Source organism: Lontra canadensis, unplaced genomic scaffold (assembly GCF_010015895.1).
Source record: "Lontra canadensis isolate GAN:19392208 unplaced genomic scaffold, GSC_riverotter_1.0 scaffold64, whole genome shotgun sequence".
Classification (NCBI taxonomy): Eukaryota; Metazoa; Chordata; class Mammalia; order Carnivora; family Mustelidae; genus Lontra; species Lontra canadensis.
In genome coordinates this window covers 6,136,069-6,149,387 of record NW_022631058.1, presented here as the reverse complement: position 1 = coordinate 6,149,387, position 13,319 = coordinate 6,136,069, and the positions used below count along the sequence as shown (strand labels likewise).

The 13,319-nt window shown below is 41.9% G+C and overlaps 1 protein-coding gene across 1 annotated transcript in view; it reads right to left on the bottom strand.

Moving 5' to 3' along the window:
• The window catches only part of LOC116879928 (neural Wiskott-Aldrich syndrome protein-like), an 87,085-nt gene extending 74,268 nt beyond the window's left edge, over nt 1-12,817 (bottom strand). Inside the window, exon 1 of the mRNA XM_032878559.1 lies at nt 12,019-12,817. Within this exon, the coding sequence (XP_032734450.1) occupies nt 12,019-12,294 (276 nt within the window). The 5' untranslated portion in view covers nt 12,295-12,817. The remainder of the gene's footprint in view (nt 1-12,018) is intronic.
• Between the last annotated feature and the right edge of the window lie 502 nt (nt 12,818-13,319).

Here is a 13,319-nt window from a genome sequence, read left to right as displayed (position 1 = left end):
ACAGAAAATAAGATCACAATTGTCACACTTTATTTAAAACTATTTAAACTATTTAAAACTAGTAATTCTTCCCTCTTCCCATTTTATAGAAACACCTTTAGAGACCCAAGAACCTTTTTCACTCGAAAATGGCAAAGAGCAAATAATGACTTCTTACAAAGTTATCTACTAAAAAAATCCAATACGATGAGCTGTGTCACAGATTACTTCCTGGACCATGAGCAAGCACTTCTGAATTCGATTTTCAAGGTATGGAAAAATAAATGCAGAATTAATTTTGAAAATTACTCAGTGCTCACCTATCCTATAAAGATAAGTAATAGCTACAAAATAGGGTAAGCAACCTGAGGCAATTCTCTCTAATTCATTTTCCCTGTGTGTAAAACTGAGTTATGAACAGTATCGCTAAACAGAACCTACTTTATAGGGTTTCATGAAAATTTTAATGTGATAGTATCCATGAACTGCCTAAGTAGCACTCCAAATAAACCTTATCTATGATTCATATCTTCATGTATTATTTACTATTATTATTATTAATCCACAGGTGAGAATATGGACTTGCTGATACTCAGTGTGATTCAGGAACAAGGAGAGCATACTGTTTCTAAACAGCCCCATAAATTAACATTATAAGATCTTCTGGGTAGTGTTCTAAGCCTCTTATATTAAAGCATAGTGGCTAACAAAAATCATCTGAGGTGTCATGCCATATATTTCCTATTGACATTGAGTGCGTAGTCAACATACAGGCACCCCAGAGGGAGCCAAGGGTTAAGGGAGGAACATATCAAAATATGATCCACCATCTTCTACTCCAGAAATTTTGTTGAAATTCTGCACACAACCTGGCCACATGCATGCAAGTCATCTCTGTTCATCAATTGATGATTCACTGTGAAAGTAGCAAAGTATTGTTACAATCATGTTTTGGCAAAGAAGAAGGGATGAAGGTCCACCTTTTGTCACCATTATGACGACATTAAACAAAATACTTTTGTTTAATTTATTTTACCCTTCAAATATTCTTCAATATGCACATCATGAAGACTAAGCTAGGTCCTGCTTTGTGGAGACAGAGTGATTAAGAAGTTATGATTTCTAGTCTTCTTTTCTCCTCTCTGCAGAGCCCTGGCTCCTCAGAGATCTCCGTCAGGAAATAATGTGCCTACGATAAAATCAACAACATCAAAGCAAAGGGTAAACAAATGAAAAATGAGAGTGCACACACACAAAATTTTCACAAGTTCTTTGCTCTCCTTAATTATGCCAAGAAAGATACACAAAGTTAATTCTATGAGCTAAATTTCTCATCCTATGGTTAACCACATCTGTGTGCACAACTACTTAACGGATGGTTTCACTCAGTAGCAAGAAGCAATATCATCAAGTGGAATTACTTCTTCTTTAAACAGATCTTCCAGTGTGGCATCTGAATCGCCTCACGTATGGTTTAGAGTGTTTGATGATGATCAGGATCGGGTTAACCAGCAGGCATTGACCTGACAAACTTGCTCAGAGGAAGGCAGAAAGTGGTGGTTGTATTTTTCCCCATTGGGCAACTAATCTATGGGATTAGAGGAGGGAGTCCCTGCCACTAGATCATGAAACTTCTGGTCTTCCAGGACTGGCCAGCCCAATTATGCATTTATTCATTCAACTACATATATGCAGAACCTGGTGCACAGGACATTATTGTCAACACTAGGGAGATGGAATGAATGAGCAAAGGTTCTTGGAGTTCAGTGGAAAAGACAGACATTAGAACTGACACATTACAAAACAATACGAGTAGGGAAATCATAAAGGAACAAACAAAAAACTATAGAAGCCCAGAGAAAGGAATGAGTCATTTTGACTGGGAGGGAAGGTGACATTCATGTGGGTCCTAAAGGAGAAGAGTTTGCCAAATGCAGAGTGAGAGGTCATATTCTACATAAAGAGTAAGCAGCATGGGAAAGGCTAGGCATCACAAAGCCATGCTTTACCATGAACGTGGATGCAGGAGATGGGTGTTTAAGAATGAGGCTTGATGATAGTTTGAGACTCAGATGGTCATGGATCTCACATGTCCTGAGAAGAAGTTTGGATGGGCTTTATCCACAGGGACAGGGAATCTGAGTGGTAGGTAACTGAAGTAATATAATTTGTTTGTTAGGAGAATAACTGTGGGGATATCAAAACCAGTACAGTGACCAGTGTAAGGGACACAGGTGCCTGGTGGTGGCATCACACAGAAGACTGTGGTACCGAGAGAGAAGCCAGTCCTGATGTCTGGGCCCTCAAAAGGTTCTTTACTAGAACAGTTGGATTAAATCAACCAATACTTTCTAAGTGACAAAACACACAGGAAAAAAAAAAAAAAAGTACCAACAGAAATTCACAATTGACTATAAACCAGATGATTATAAAACTACTGAGTCTCTGGGCCAGAAAAAAATTCTAAAAATTATGGAGGTCAGTAAACTCCAATCCTGGAGGGTTTTGCACATCCACATTTCCAGGCTTCATCAGGGGCTTAACAAATCAAAACCTCTGGGCCTTGGTCCCGAGAACCTGGTTTTTAACCAACTTCTCCAGTTAATCCAGACCGATGAGTCAAGTTTGGAAGAGGGTATCTCTAGGCCAACCCATCACATTTCTTGATGAACAGGATGAAGTCTTCTTTGAAAAAATATCCCAAATGCCAAAACAGCATGGTGCTTGGCACTCGGTAAGGATTCAACTTTTGTCAAATCCCCGGTTACAAGCGCGTGAGTAGAACGGATGTCTGCCATGCATTCCTTCAGGACTCAGATTATTAGACTTTAGTTTTAAATTCCACTGCTGTCAGCACTACTGGACTTGTTTCTTACCTATTTGAGTAAAATAAATTTTTTAAACCATTTTCCAAAGAATTTTAATCTCTCTTACATATTCTAAAGTAGCAAAACAAGGTCTTATTGTTTTATGCTGGGTGGAATGTTGGGTCGCTATTTACTAAGATGCTAACACCTTACAAAATATACTCTGGTGCCTGCTTCTCTCTGCTCCAATTTGATTAATTTTATGTGTATGTATTACATATATATATGTATATATAATATATATATTAGATGTTCTTACCAGGAAAAGCTTCTGCACTTCTGGGCTTGGAGGTCTGGGGCATGCCTAACATCTTGTGAAGTATAACTTTCATATAGCAATGAATTTACGGACTCATAGTGGGGGAAAAAAAAAACATAGTGTTGAGTAGAAAGCAAAAAATTATACTACATATTCATCCAATTACAATGACAAATGAACAATAACCCCAGCCTTTCATATTTTGACCAGTGCCTTTGAGCTGTGTACTTGTTCAGAATATCTTCCATAGACGTCATTAGAAGTCCCTTTACTTAAATTAACTGAAAATTACTTTCTGAAAGAAATAATTCCATGTTAAACTGATAATCTAATAGCATCATTCTGATTCAGACATCTGTCATTATACCAGCAAGGTACAATCATTCCATAAGTACAGACTAAGCATTATATAAATATAACAATAATTTATATGTTAATCTTCTATAACAAAATAGTTTCACGACTTTGCCAAGAGGCATGTGTGAGATGAATTGTGTGAAGTAAGTATTTAAATTCATTCTGATAAAAATCTCGGTATAGAGTAATAACCACAATTCCGTGTGCCCAGTGTCATAGTCTGGACACAGGACATGTTGTCGCAAGCTACTGGTATTGGTTAGCCATGGAAGGGTGAATGGGGGGGGGGGGATGCACATTAAGAAGCACATCCTAATGTGCTTACGCTTTCAATGAACAGTAGCAACAGCAACGACAACAGAGTACCAGATAACACTACTTTCTGATTCCCCAAACTGAGATGAGTCCTCTTTTATGTTCTCCCTCCTTTCTCTGGCCCCTATCACACCAGCAGCCTGCACTGTATACTACTAGCTCTGAGCTCATCCTGCCACCGTGCAAAGTGCTTATTTCCCTTACTGTCCTTTTCATGCTCTGTTACACGCACAAATATTGAAATTTTATTTTGCAGAAGAGGCTGTGTCCTGTGAGTGAATAGGTTCAAGGGGCCCAAAGCCTTTTTGGGGATTCCAGAGAAATGGCAAAGATATTTGTTGAAGGCGAAAGTAGCATAATGAAATCATTATCATTTCAGAGAGAGAAGGATCTGCGGTCAGCATTTATTAGGCCTCTACTGTGTGCCAGACAGGCAGACATTTTACATAATTACCTCAGTCCTCCAAAGAACAGCCCTATGAGTATACAGTATTTTCTCCCATTTTAGACTAGACACAGAGATTGAAAGACATTTAAAATTTTGCTCAAGTTTATCAAATTAACAAGTGACACAGCCAGCGTGAGAACCCGAGACTATCCTTCTCCAAACATAAAGGTTTCTTCATTAGCACTACGTATCCCTGGCACACTTACTAGGATTGACTGTCTTCAGTCACGTACAAACCAAATGCAATTAGGTTTGTGTCTCCCTCTTTCCTCCTCAGCCTAGGCAGCCTCAAGTGCAGGGATCCTGCATTACCACGTGCCTCTCCAATCTTACTCTGCCAGGCATACAGCAAATGCTAAAAATCACCCCTCAGATGAATGGAAAAGCTTTCTTTATCATCTGGTATATACCCTCTGCCTCTAAAAGGATCCTATCTCCTTCATGAGTACCAAGCCATTCACACAGAAATAAATTCCTCATTGCATTTTGTGCTTTTCTTTATTTAGAGCTTCCTTAGGACCTATCTGGAAAAGAAAATGTCCGATTAAAAATAACTTGGGCTATCTCATTCTTCTATTCTGTTAGGAACATATGGGCTAAATTAGCACCACCCAGCTGAAGAGTGTAAGAAGCACCCCTCTCCCCATGGTATCTAAGACTGAAATTTCTTTGTGCCTTTCTAACTCCCCACACGTATACCTCCAGACTCTTCTCGTTTTATTAGCAGAACTCTTCAGAGTAGTGATAAACATTTTTCTTCTTCAAATATTATTATTGTATCATTCAGCACTGCCAGAACAAAAAGCACTCAGATTAATTTTGCCAAACTACCAAAGTAATTTGTCATGTAAAAATAGAGTTATATAGTCAGGTGTTTTACAATGTACTGCTAAAATTCTCATCAACTTAAAAAAAAACAAAAACGGGGTTGGGGTAAGTGTCAGAACTTTGGCAAATATTAAGTCAGAAATGGAAAAGAACACCATGGGATACACACTGTCATGTATCCAAATAATGGATAAAAACATTCCTTCTGATCAAGAGTCACAACCTAATCATACGTTTTATAAATACAGTTCACATATGCATGTGTTTTCTGCAAGCTTCATTTAAGCAACCATAAAATGATTAAGAATTAACCTTTACAAAGGCCCACATGTATACAAATCAGGAAAGTAAAATAAACATGCTCACTCTTGGAACATTTAAAATTAAAACTGTCTCAGATTTGACAATTATAAAAATATAACTGAACGAAGTATGGGAAAATAAGTTGCAAAAAAAACTGCCCCACAAAGATTTTGTGATACTCACAATGTCAAAATAAGGCCAAGCTTTGGAAAGTATGTCAGTGTTGTAATAAATCAAGTCTTTCCATTCACTGAGAAGGAGCTCAGGAGATTTGCCCTACCAAAAACGCAGTCCTTTGCACCAGCCTGCCTCGTGTTGCAGAATGAAAATTTTAAACATCATCATATATTCTATTAATGGCTTATGTTTTTGTGAAAGGTAACTTGGACGACTCAAGTATAAATCCAGCCAAAAGGAGAAACAACGTTACTGCAGGGAATGTGGAAGGTTTCTTCCCAAAAGAGCCCCGCTGGAATCCATGTGTGATAAATTCAGTTTCCAACAACAAGCCAGCCTGTCAAGGATGGAAAGTTTGGCCCTTGCGTAGATCTTATCCTAATTACCCTTGATCCTTGAAAAGAATACTTTGTTCAAAACAGAGCAAACTCACAAGAGAAGACGAGGCCCCGTTAAATGAATGGAAGAAATGGTATAGAGAGCCACCAGACACTTGACTGCTTGGGTGATATCCCATTACATTCACAAACACCAGAGTTCCTATAGGGAAGGGCACTCTATCTTAGTATAAGACCTAGAACTATTCTGGCACATGACAGTCCTATGGGGATAAATGTTATCAACTTGAATAATGCATCTTTATAGGTATATAACACTGTATGATTATCAAGGTATTTTCCCACACATTAATCTCATCTGACCCTTCAACAACCCTCTGCAGAAAGGAAACTAAGTCTCCGGGAGATTAAGTAATTTGTCCAAGGTCATCGGTGTACAAAGGAGTGTGCTGACATGAGAATGCAGGTTTTCTTTATATAAGCACATATTTTCTTTCCTCCAAAACAACCTCCCTACCGTTCACTCCCCACCCACAGTTAAGGTCCCAAGTCACAAGGCCTACATCATAAAATTATACTGATCCATAACAGGAAAAACTTATATCTACTATAATGGTGGAGAGACAATGAAATGCTATTTTTTATAGTTACATATTTATGTGATTGAAATAACTGCTACTATTTTAAATAAGAAATCATTTCAGGTAAGTTGGTAAAAGGAAAAACTTATAAACTGCATTTGAAGAATTCAAACATCTATGTGATTAAATGTAACGTTCATCATTTTGTGCAAAGCCAAATGGTCTGAGGGAGAACTCGGTGCAGGCATGGGTAACCTTCAACTTGTTTGGCTCCATTCACCCAATAGAGGCCAGGCTAATAGGGTTTTCTCGGACCAACTCACAGAAGCAGTTGTGAGCCATAAAATCCTGCATGCGATAATTAGGAAAGGTAAGAGAGGAGGCGGTCAAGGCTAGGTATGAATCAGTTTCATCCCTTTGGCCTAGAGAGAATTTCCTGGCACCTGTATGGCAAATGCTTATCCAGTCTATTCCCATAACCTTCATATCCTCTTTATCTCTGAGATATTATAATTCCCTGTATTATATCCTTCTTCAAAATATTTCAGTCCGAGTTCTGGAGCAAAGTGGGAGAGGAAACTATCACAGAGGCTATTTTAACACTGGATTTCATGAAAAGTGACGCCCATAGGCAGCTGGGGATAAGTGACACCAGCACATGGACCTATTTCGGGACTGATAGGAGTCTAATGTTTTCCATTCAGCTCATGACCTCTGTTGACTTCAAGGGACACTATATTTGTGAACAGACTTTGGGAGCCACTCTTCTTTCACTCCCTGTTGAGGGGGGTTTCGATATTCCAAGGACCTCACAGCCATCGATGAACTTTGAGAAATGATGGTTTTTTGGTGGGCTTAAATCCAAAAGCCCTCAGGTTCTTAAAAGGTTCAGATGGAAGATACTTTTATCTGTGTCTTGAAAGCTCTAATAAAAAGAACTGAAATATCACACATGACCTGTGAACTGAGGGGGACAGAGGACCTTTTGCCAAGTTTCCTGCACATTCCCTTAAAAGCAACCTGGGAAGAAAGTGAGAAAAACTGCTCAGCTCTAATGAGCGCCTAATGGGTAGGAGCACCAGAAATTTATTTCGTGAATGCTTCAAAAAATGGCTGAGGTCTTTAACCACTAAACTGCCGGAAAACGTGTGGTCTTATTAAGCATCAGCAGAATAACTGACCAGTGTTTGAGAATCATGAATGTGGCCTTTTTGACTTCCCAAAGTATACAAGGATATTTTCTTTGACTTTCCCTTCTTGCAGATCCATAAAAACGACACTGCTTTGTTCAGGAGACCCGGGACACATGGTGCTGCTTGCTTCTGCAGACACACATCCCATGTTAAATTAAGTTAGAGGTGGTATTCGAAAAATAAATAAATAATGGAGTTCCAATTCACTGCAAATGGTACAGGAGGCCCGTAAGTGGGAAGCCTACAAGAAAAGGACTTCTTTTAGAAAGATGTTTTACAGGACTTTTTCTGCATCATTAACTCTTCTGGAATCCTGAATATAACATGATGAATTTCCCTAAAAAAAGTAGCTACTGTTTAGTTTTGAATCACTTCAAAGAGCCTCAGTAGAAGGAATCAAAGAAAACCAAAAAGACCAGTAGATGTGAAATTCGCCAAGAAAAAAAAAAAAAAGTTTCTAACAGATTTTGACCATGTACTGAAAATACCACTGATTATTTTGCTAATACAGTATTTTACTGTTCCATGCGGCTGAAATAAGTCTCTGTATTCATCGGAACGCAGGATATTTTTATTACAATATTTGTGTCATAGCTCTTTAAAAAGAAACATATTTAAAACCTTGAAAAGAATCTCTGTCTTAAAATGGTTCTTGATGTGTAGGTGAGTACGTGTGTTTTACTATAAACAGATACTTAATGGGAGTTTACTTTGCTAAAAAGAGTAAAAAAAAATACTGGTAGTCTTAGTCCTATTCCCAACACGTAGTTCTAGAAAAAAAAATACCTAATTTTTAAAAAGTAAAGCAATTTGGAAGGTGGGGAAAGGAAAGAAAGTTGACTGGGGTATTATAATGGTTGTTTGATAATCACCATCATCATCATCATCATCATTGGTCTTTAAAAATGTCTTTTACATAAAACCTGCCCAAGGGAAAAGAAAGAAAACCTCTTAAAAATTCCATATCCCTGAACACCACTACATCAAAACCCATCTGGAAAATGTCAGATAATGGTATCCACCCACCTAAGAAATTCAGCAAACTTTGTCTTCAATTACCATTTAGAATAATCAACTCAAATTGAAATTTCAATTTGAAAACCCTCAGAAGACAAAGCTGGGATTAGGAATCAGATTTTAAAAGTCTCCTTAAAAGACCATCTGTTTAAGACACCCTTCTCACATCCCACCTCGTCCTTGATCTGTACCATAAGTTCACAGCAGAAGCACAGCTGAATTTAAAGACACATACACACAGCTACTATGAAGTCTAGTTATCACATGTATGTTCTGAGCTTGTCTCAAGTTTCTCTTGTTATGTAAGCACTTAGGGGCAATAAAATTTCACTTACATTCAGCAGCATTATGAGTCTCAAAACATTAGTCTACCTGACTGTACAATCCTTTTACTGGCAGTGGATAGCCCTGGTATTTTATTTATATTGATCATATTGTCAATGCTATATGGAATAACCATTTAGTAGCCTATTAGCCTGTAACATTTTATTACTGTTTTTAAATATCATTACCCATACTGAACTCCATATTAGAAAAATCAGGTTGGAAAATCTAAATATTCAGAAAGAACTACAGAGCTTTGCCCCCCCCCACACATAATTTGCAGACTGATGAGAAGAAAGGAAAACAATGAGTATCCACTTCTCACAGATAGAGGTCACTAATGGACTGAATTTGAATCACTGTGGCAGAAACCACTAAGTTATTAAAGTAATCTAGTGAAAAATGAACTTGAATTAAAATTAAAGTAAAAATACCAAAAGATGATTTTTCAGAAAGGTCTGACCTGAATAGAAACAAAATCGCATCACCTGGCTCTAAACAGTCTTGTTTAGAGCTGTCTTCTAAAACCAGGGAGCAAAACTGAGAGCACACTATCCTTTGCTGTTTTTTAACTTCAGTCACTTCTGATTGCAGAAGTAGCAATTCTTCCTTGTAGGGTGCAAGACTGAAGAGTCAAACTAGATCAGATGTTCACCCTGAGTCTCTACAGAATAAGGTTTCTGGACATACATACTTGAGCCTTTCTTGAAACCACAGCTTCAGACTGGGAAGATATAAGGTTGCTTCAGGGAGATATGTCTAAATCCTAAATCAAACTCTCCAGCAGGCCAGAATATAAATGTAACAGGCATCAGAGGAGGTTCAAATTAGATCCAGCCGGTCAAAGTCAAACTGGGATAAGATCACATCATCTGAAACCTAGCCTTCAGGGGAAAAACCATGACTGCCTAGGGGACCTCAAGGCAGCCCAGCATGGTGTCATTTGGGAATCTACTTTCTTCTGTTAAAAGCATCCCCTGGAATTTCTAAAACTGTAGTGAAACTACTGAAGTGTTAAGACATAGGCATCTTTTTTAAAATCAGCATTCTTTCCATGCTAGGTTTGTAATAGGTTCTGCTACTGGGCTAGTCCACTTACAATTTCTTGTACCTACTGGCAGAGACATGGAATAATGCTTGAAATTTCATCTTCCAACATCCTCCACTCCACTCAGATATTTGCAACTCAGCATGACAGTATGGGGCTGAACCTCCATCAGTGATTATTAAAAATTCTTAAATGGTTTAACCCTATCCTGTTTGGGGCTTTTGAGGAGGGAAGGAAGAAAAGTTGTATTTGGAGGAGCAATAACATCATGGGGAAATAAGCAACTTTTCATGGAATGTGTATTTCCCAAAGATTTATTCTCTTCTAATATGGCCTGTCGATCTTCTATATCTGGTGCATACTGCTTAGTAATTAAAAAAAAAAAAAAAAAGTCCAGTTCTAACATTTTAGATACTGACCTAAAATTTTACATTCATACAGCAACAACCCGAATACCTCCCTGGGCAAATGCCAACCTGCATTCTCTTACCCCAAATTATTGGGGGATCCTCTCACTGGAGAATTGGGAAGGTCCTATCACTTAAATACACAGACAATATGGGTTCCTATATGGAAGCTAGCCTACATATTAGCTTTTGGCTAGGAGAAGTTAGATGTAATAAATTTAACAATAAGCCTGTGTGAGCAAGGGGACATGCCCCAAAGCTCCCTGAAACCCTGTGTGATTTAAGAGCCTCCCAGCTGAGTGGTAAGCAATAGCTCCCATTTAGATGGGGCTTTGCATAGAGCAAATGCAGCATGTGAAGAAATCTAATCAGCACCTTGCACTCTTGCGCGAGCATTTACACGGATTTGTGCCCTGCACTCGATTAGCTTACTGCAAGCTTTACAAGAGATCTCCTCCACTAAAATTAATCAAAAGCTCTTGGCGACTGCTTTCCATTTACAAGAGAAGTCAAGATGAGCTTCCAGGTGAATAAATAATGATCATAATAATGATGACAGCAGCAGCAAATGCTGAGCATCTCTGAAACTCAGCTGGGGGAAAGGGGATGGTGGGGAGTTGGGGCTGGAATATTTCTGTAGCTCTCTGAGGGAAAAGCAGGAGCTATTTTCTCAGTTAACCTAAGTAAGGCTGCTGTTTGGGAAAGGTTACCATATTTTCTCTCCACTGCCCCTGGCCCCAAGTGCACCCAGGAGACCACTCTTTCCCCTGCACCATCGTGTATCAGGCCACTGAGGAACAACATGCCTCTCCACAACACCATTAACCACCACCCCCAACACACACACACACACACACACACACACACACACAGAAAAATCATGTTAAATTCACGTCGCCAAAGGCTAATGTGTTTCATCTCATACTGCAATAAATATGAGACTTCTAAAGTTTTTATTTTATGACGCCAGAAGGTGAATGGAAGGAGGGAGGAAGGGAAGGCTCCGGGGATGTCAAAGTGGGAAAAGGAAATTTTCCCCTTTACTTGATATTCTCTCTCTCTCTCTCTCTCTCTCTCTCTCACACACACACACACACACACACGCGCGCGCAATTTGCTTTCCTGCACCAGCTAAATGAGGTGGGCTCCTATCATTTCTAAAAGATGCTAAGCTAAACAGGGCTGAGAGAGTGAGAGGGTGAAGGTGAGGGGGTGAGGGTGGCAGGGAGTGAAATCTATGCACCATTCCCCCGGGGTTGAAGAATACTAAAAGCCCCTGAATCCACATTCTGTTTCCGAGGAGCTACAAGATGAGGCTCCAGCTGGGGCCGAGGTTTCTCACCCATCCCCAGAGGAGCCTCATCTCCCTGCACAGCTGCCCACCGAGGGCAGAGAAGCGCCGCGGGCCCCTCGAACCTGACTGTAGATCTCCCCGCGCTGGGTGCCCATCCCCGGGATCTTGAACTTCGCCTCCCTCTTACTTTGACTCAGATCTGCCGAGCGTCAGGAAAGACGCTGGGAAGAAGCAGGAGCTCAGCGGCGGGTCAAGGAAGGAGACGGTTGGGGGTGCGCGTTACCTGCGAAGGTTCTCGAGGTCTCCTTCCAGCCTCGGTGGTAATCTCGCTCAGCGCCGCGTCCTCCCCCAGATCCAAACTTTTGCTAGGTCCTCCGGGTGGCGGCGGCGGCGACGGTGGCGGGTGCTGAAGCCCAGCCTTGTCTCCCGCAGCGTCGGGGCGCGGGGGTGCGGAGGCCGGAGCCTCAGAGCGGCGCGCGCCTCCCCGCAGCCTGCCGGAGCCCGGGCGCCCCGCTCGCCTAGCTCGCTCTCGCCTTTCTCCTCTACGGAGCCGCGGCATCGTCTTCCCCCGTCCTCCGCCACCTCCGCCTCCAGGGCTCGGGCATGCCACTTTCTCTCGGCTCCGGCCGCCGCGGCCCCCGCCTGCTTTCCTCCTCAGCCTCCCCCTCTCCGCCTAGACCAAGCCACGAGTTCCGAAAGAAGCAGAGAGAGTGGGGAAGGCTGCGGAAACAGGCCCCGCAGCGCCGGGGCTCCTCAGAGACCGGAGGACCTCGGGGGTCAGCCGGAGAGCCGGGCGGGCGCGCCGCGGGCGCTTGAGAACCCACCGCGCGGAGCCCGGAGCAGGGCGCTGCGCGGGGCTGCGCGGGGGCGGGCGCGGGGCTCGCTCCAAGTGCTGCGCCGGCGGGGCGTGGGTCCTGAGGCTGCTCCGACCTCACTGCTGCCTCGATCGGTTGCGTCGGGGCTAATGTAGACGCCGCGGCTCCCACCCCCACCCCTCCTGACACCCCCGGGAGATGTTTACAGTAATGAATTCGCTGGATCGCCTGCGCCGCTCCCGCGCTCCTCCTCTCACTCTGTCCCTCGCGCTCTGGCGCGCTCCCCTCCTCGAGCCCTCTTTCTCTGCCCCCCTCCTTTACTCCCTCCCTTTCGGAGTCCCTCCCACATTTCTGGTTTAAAGAATGCTTGGGAGGCGCGGCTGCAACCCTAAGCTTTCCAAGAGGCAAAGTCTGTCTCGGTTTTTAACCCTCTCCTCCCCGAAGAGAGTTGCAGAGTGCCTGGACCAACACCATGGATGCCACCCTGACCGAGCATGCCTTCTCGCTCTAGCCAGCCCTATCCCACCCCCAACTCTTAGGGAGAATGCCACCGTCTGAACTCTGAAAGTCGATTTCCCCCATGCCCTCTAAGCCAGAGGATCTATTACTTGGACACTGAGAAATGATCGAAACGTGAGATTAGAGGGTAAAAATATAACAAGACTCTCTACCAAGATGGCGTTATTTCAAATGAAGGCAACCCTGATGATGTGCTCCCCCACCCCCACCCATCACCAGTTAACTCCCTTATCCCGGACCTTATTAAATA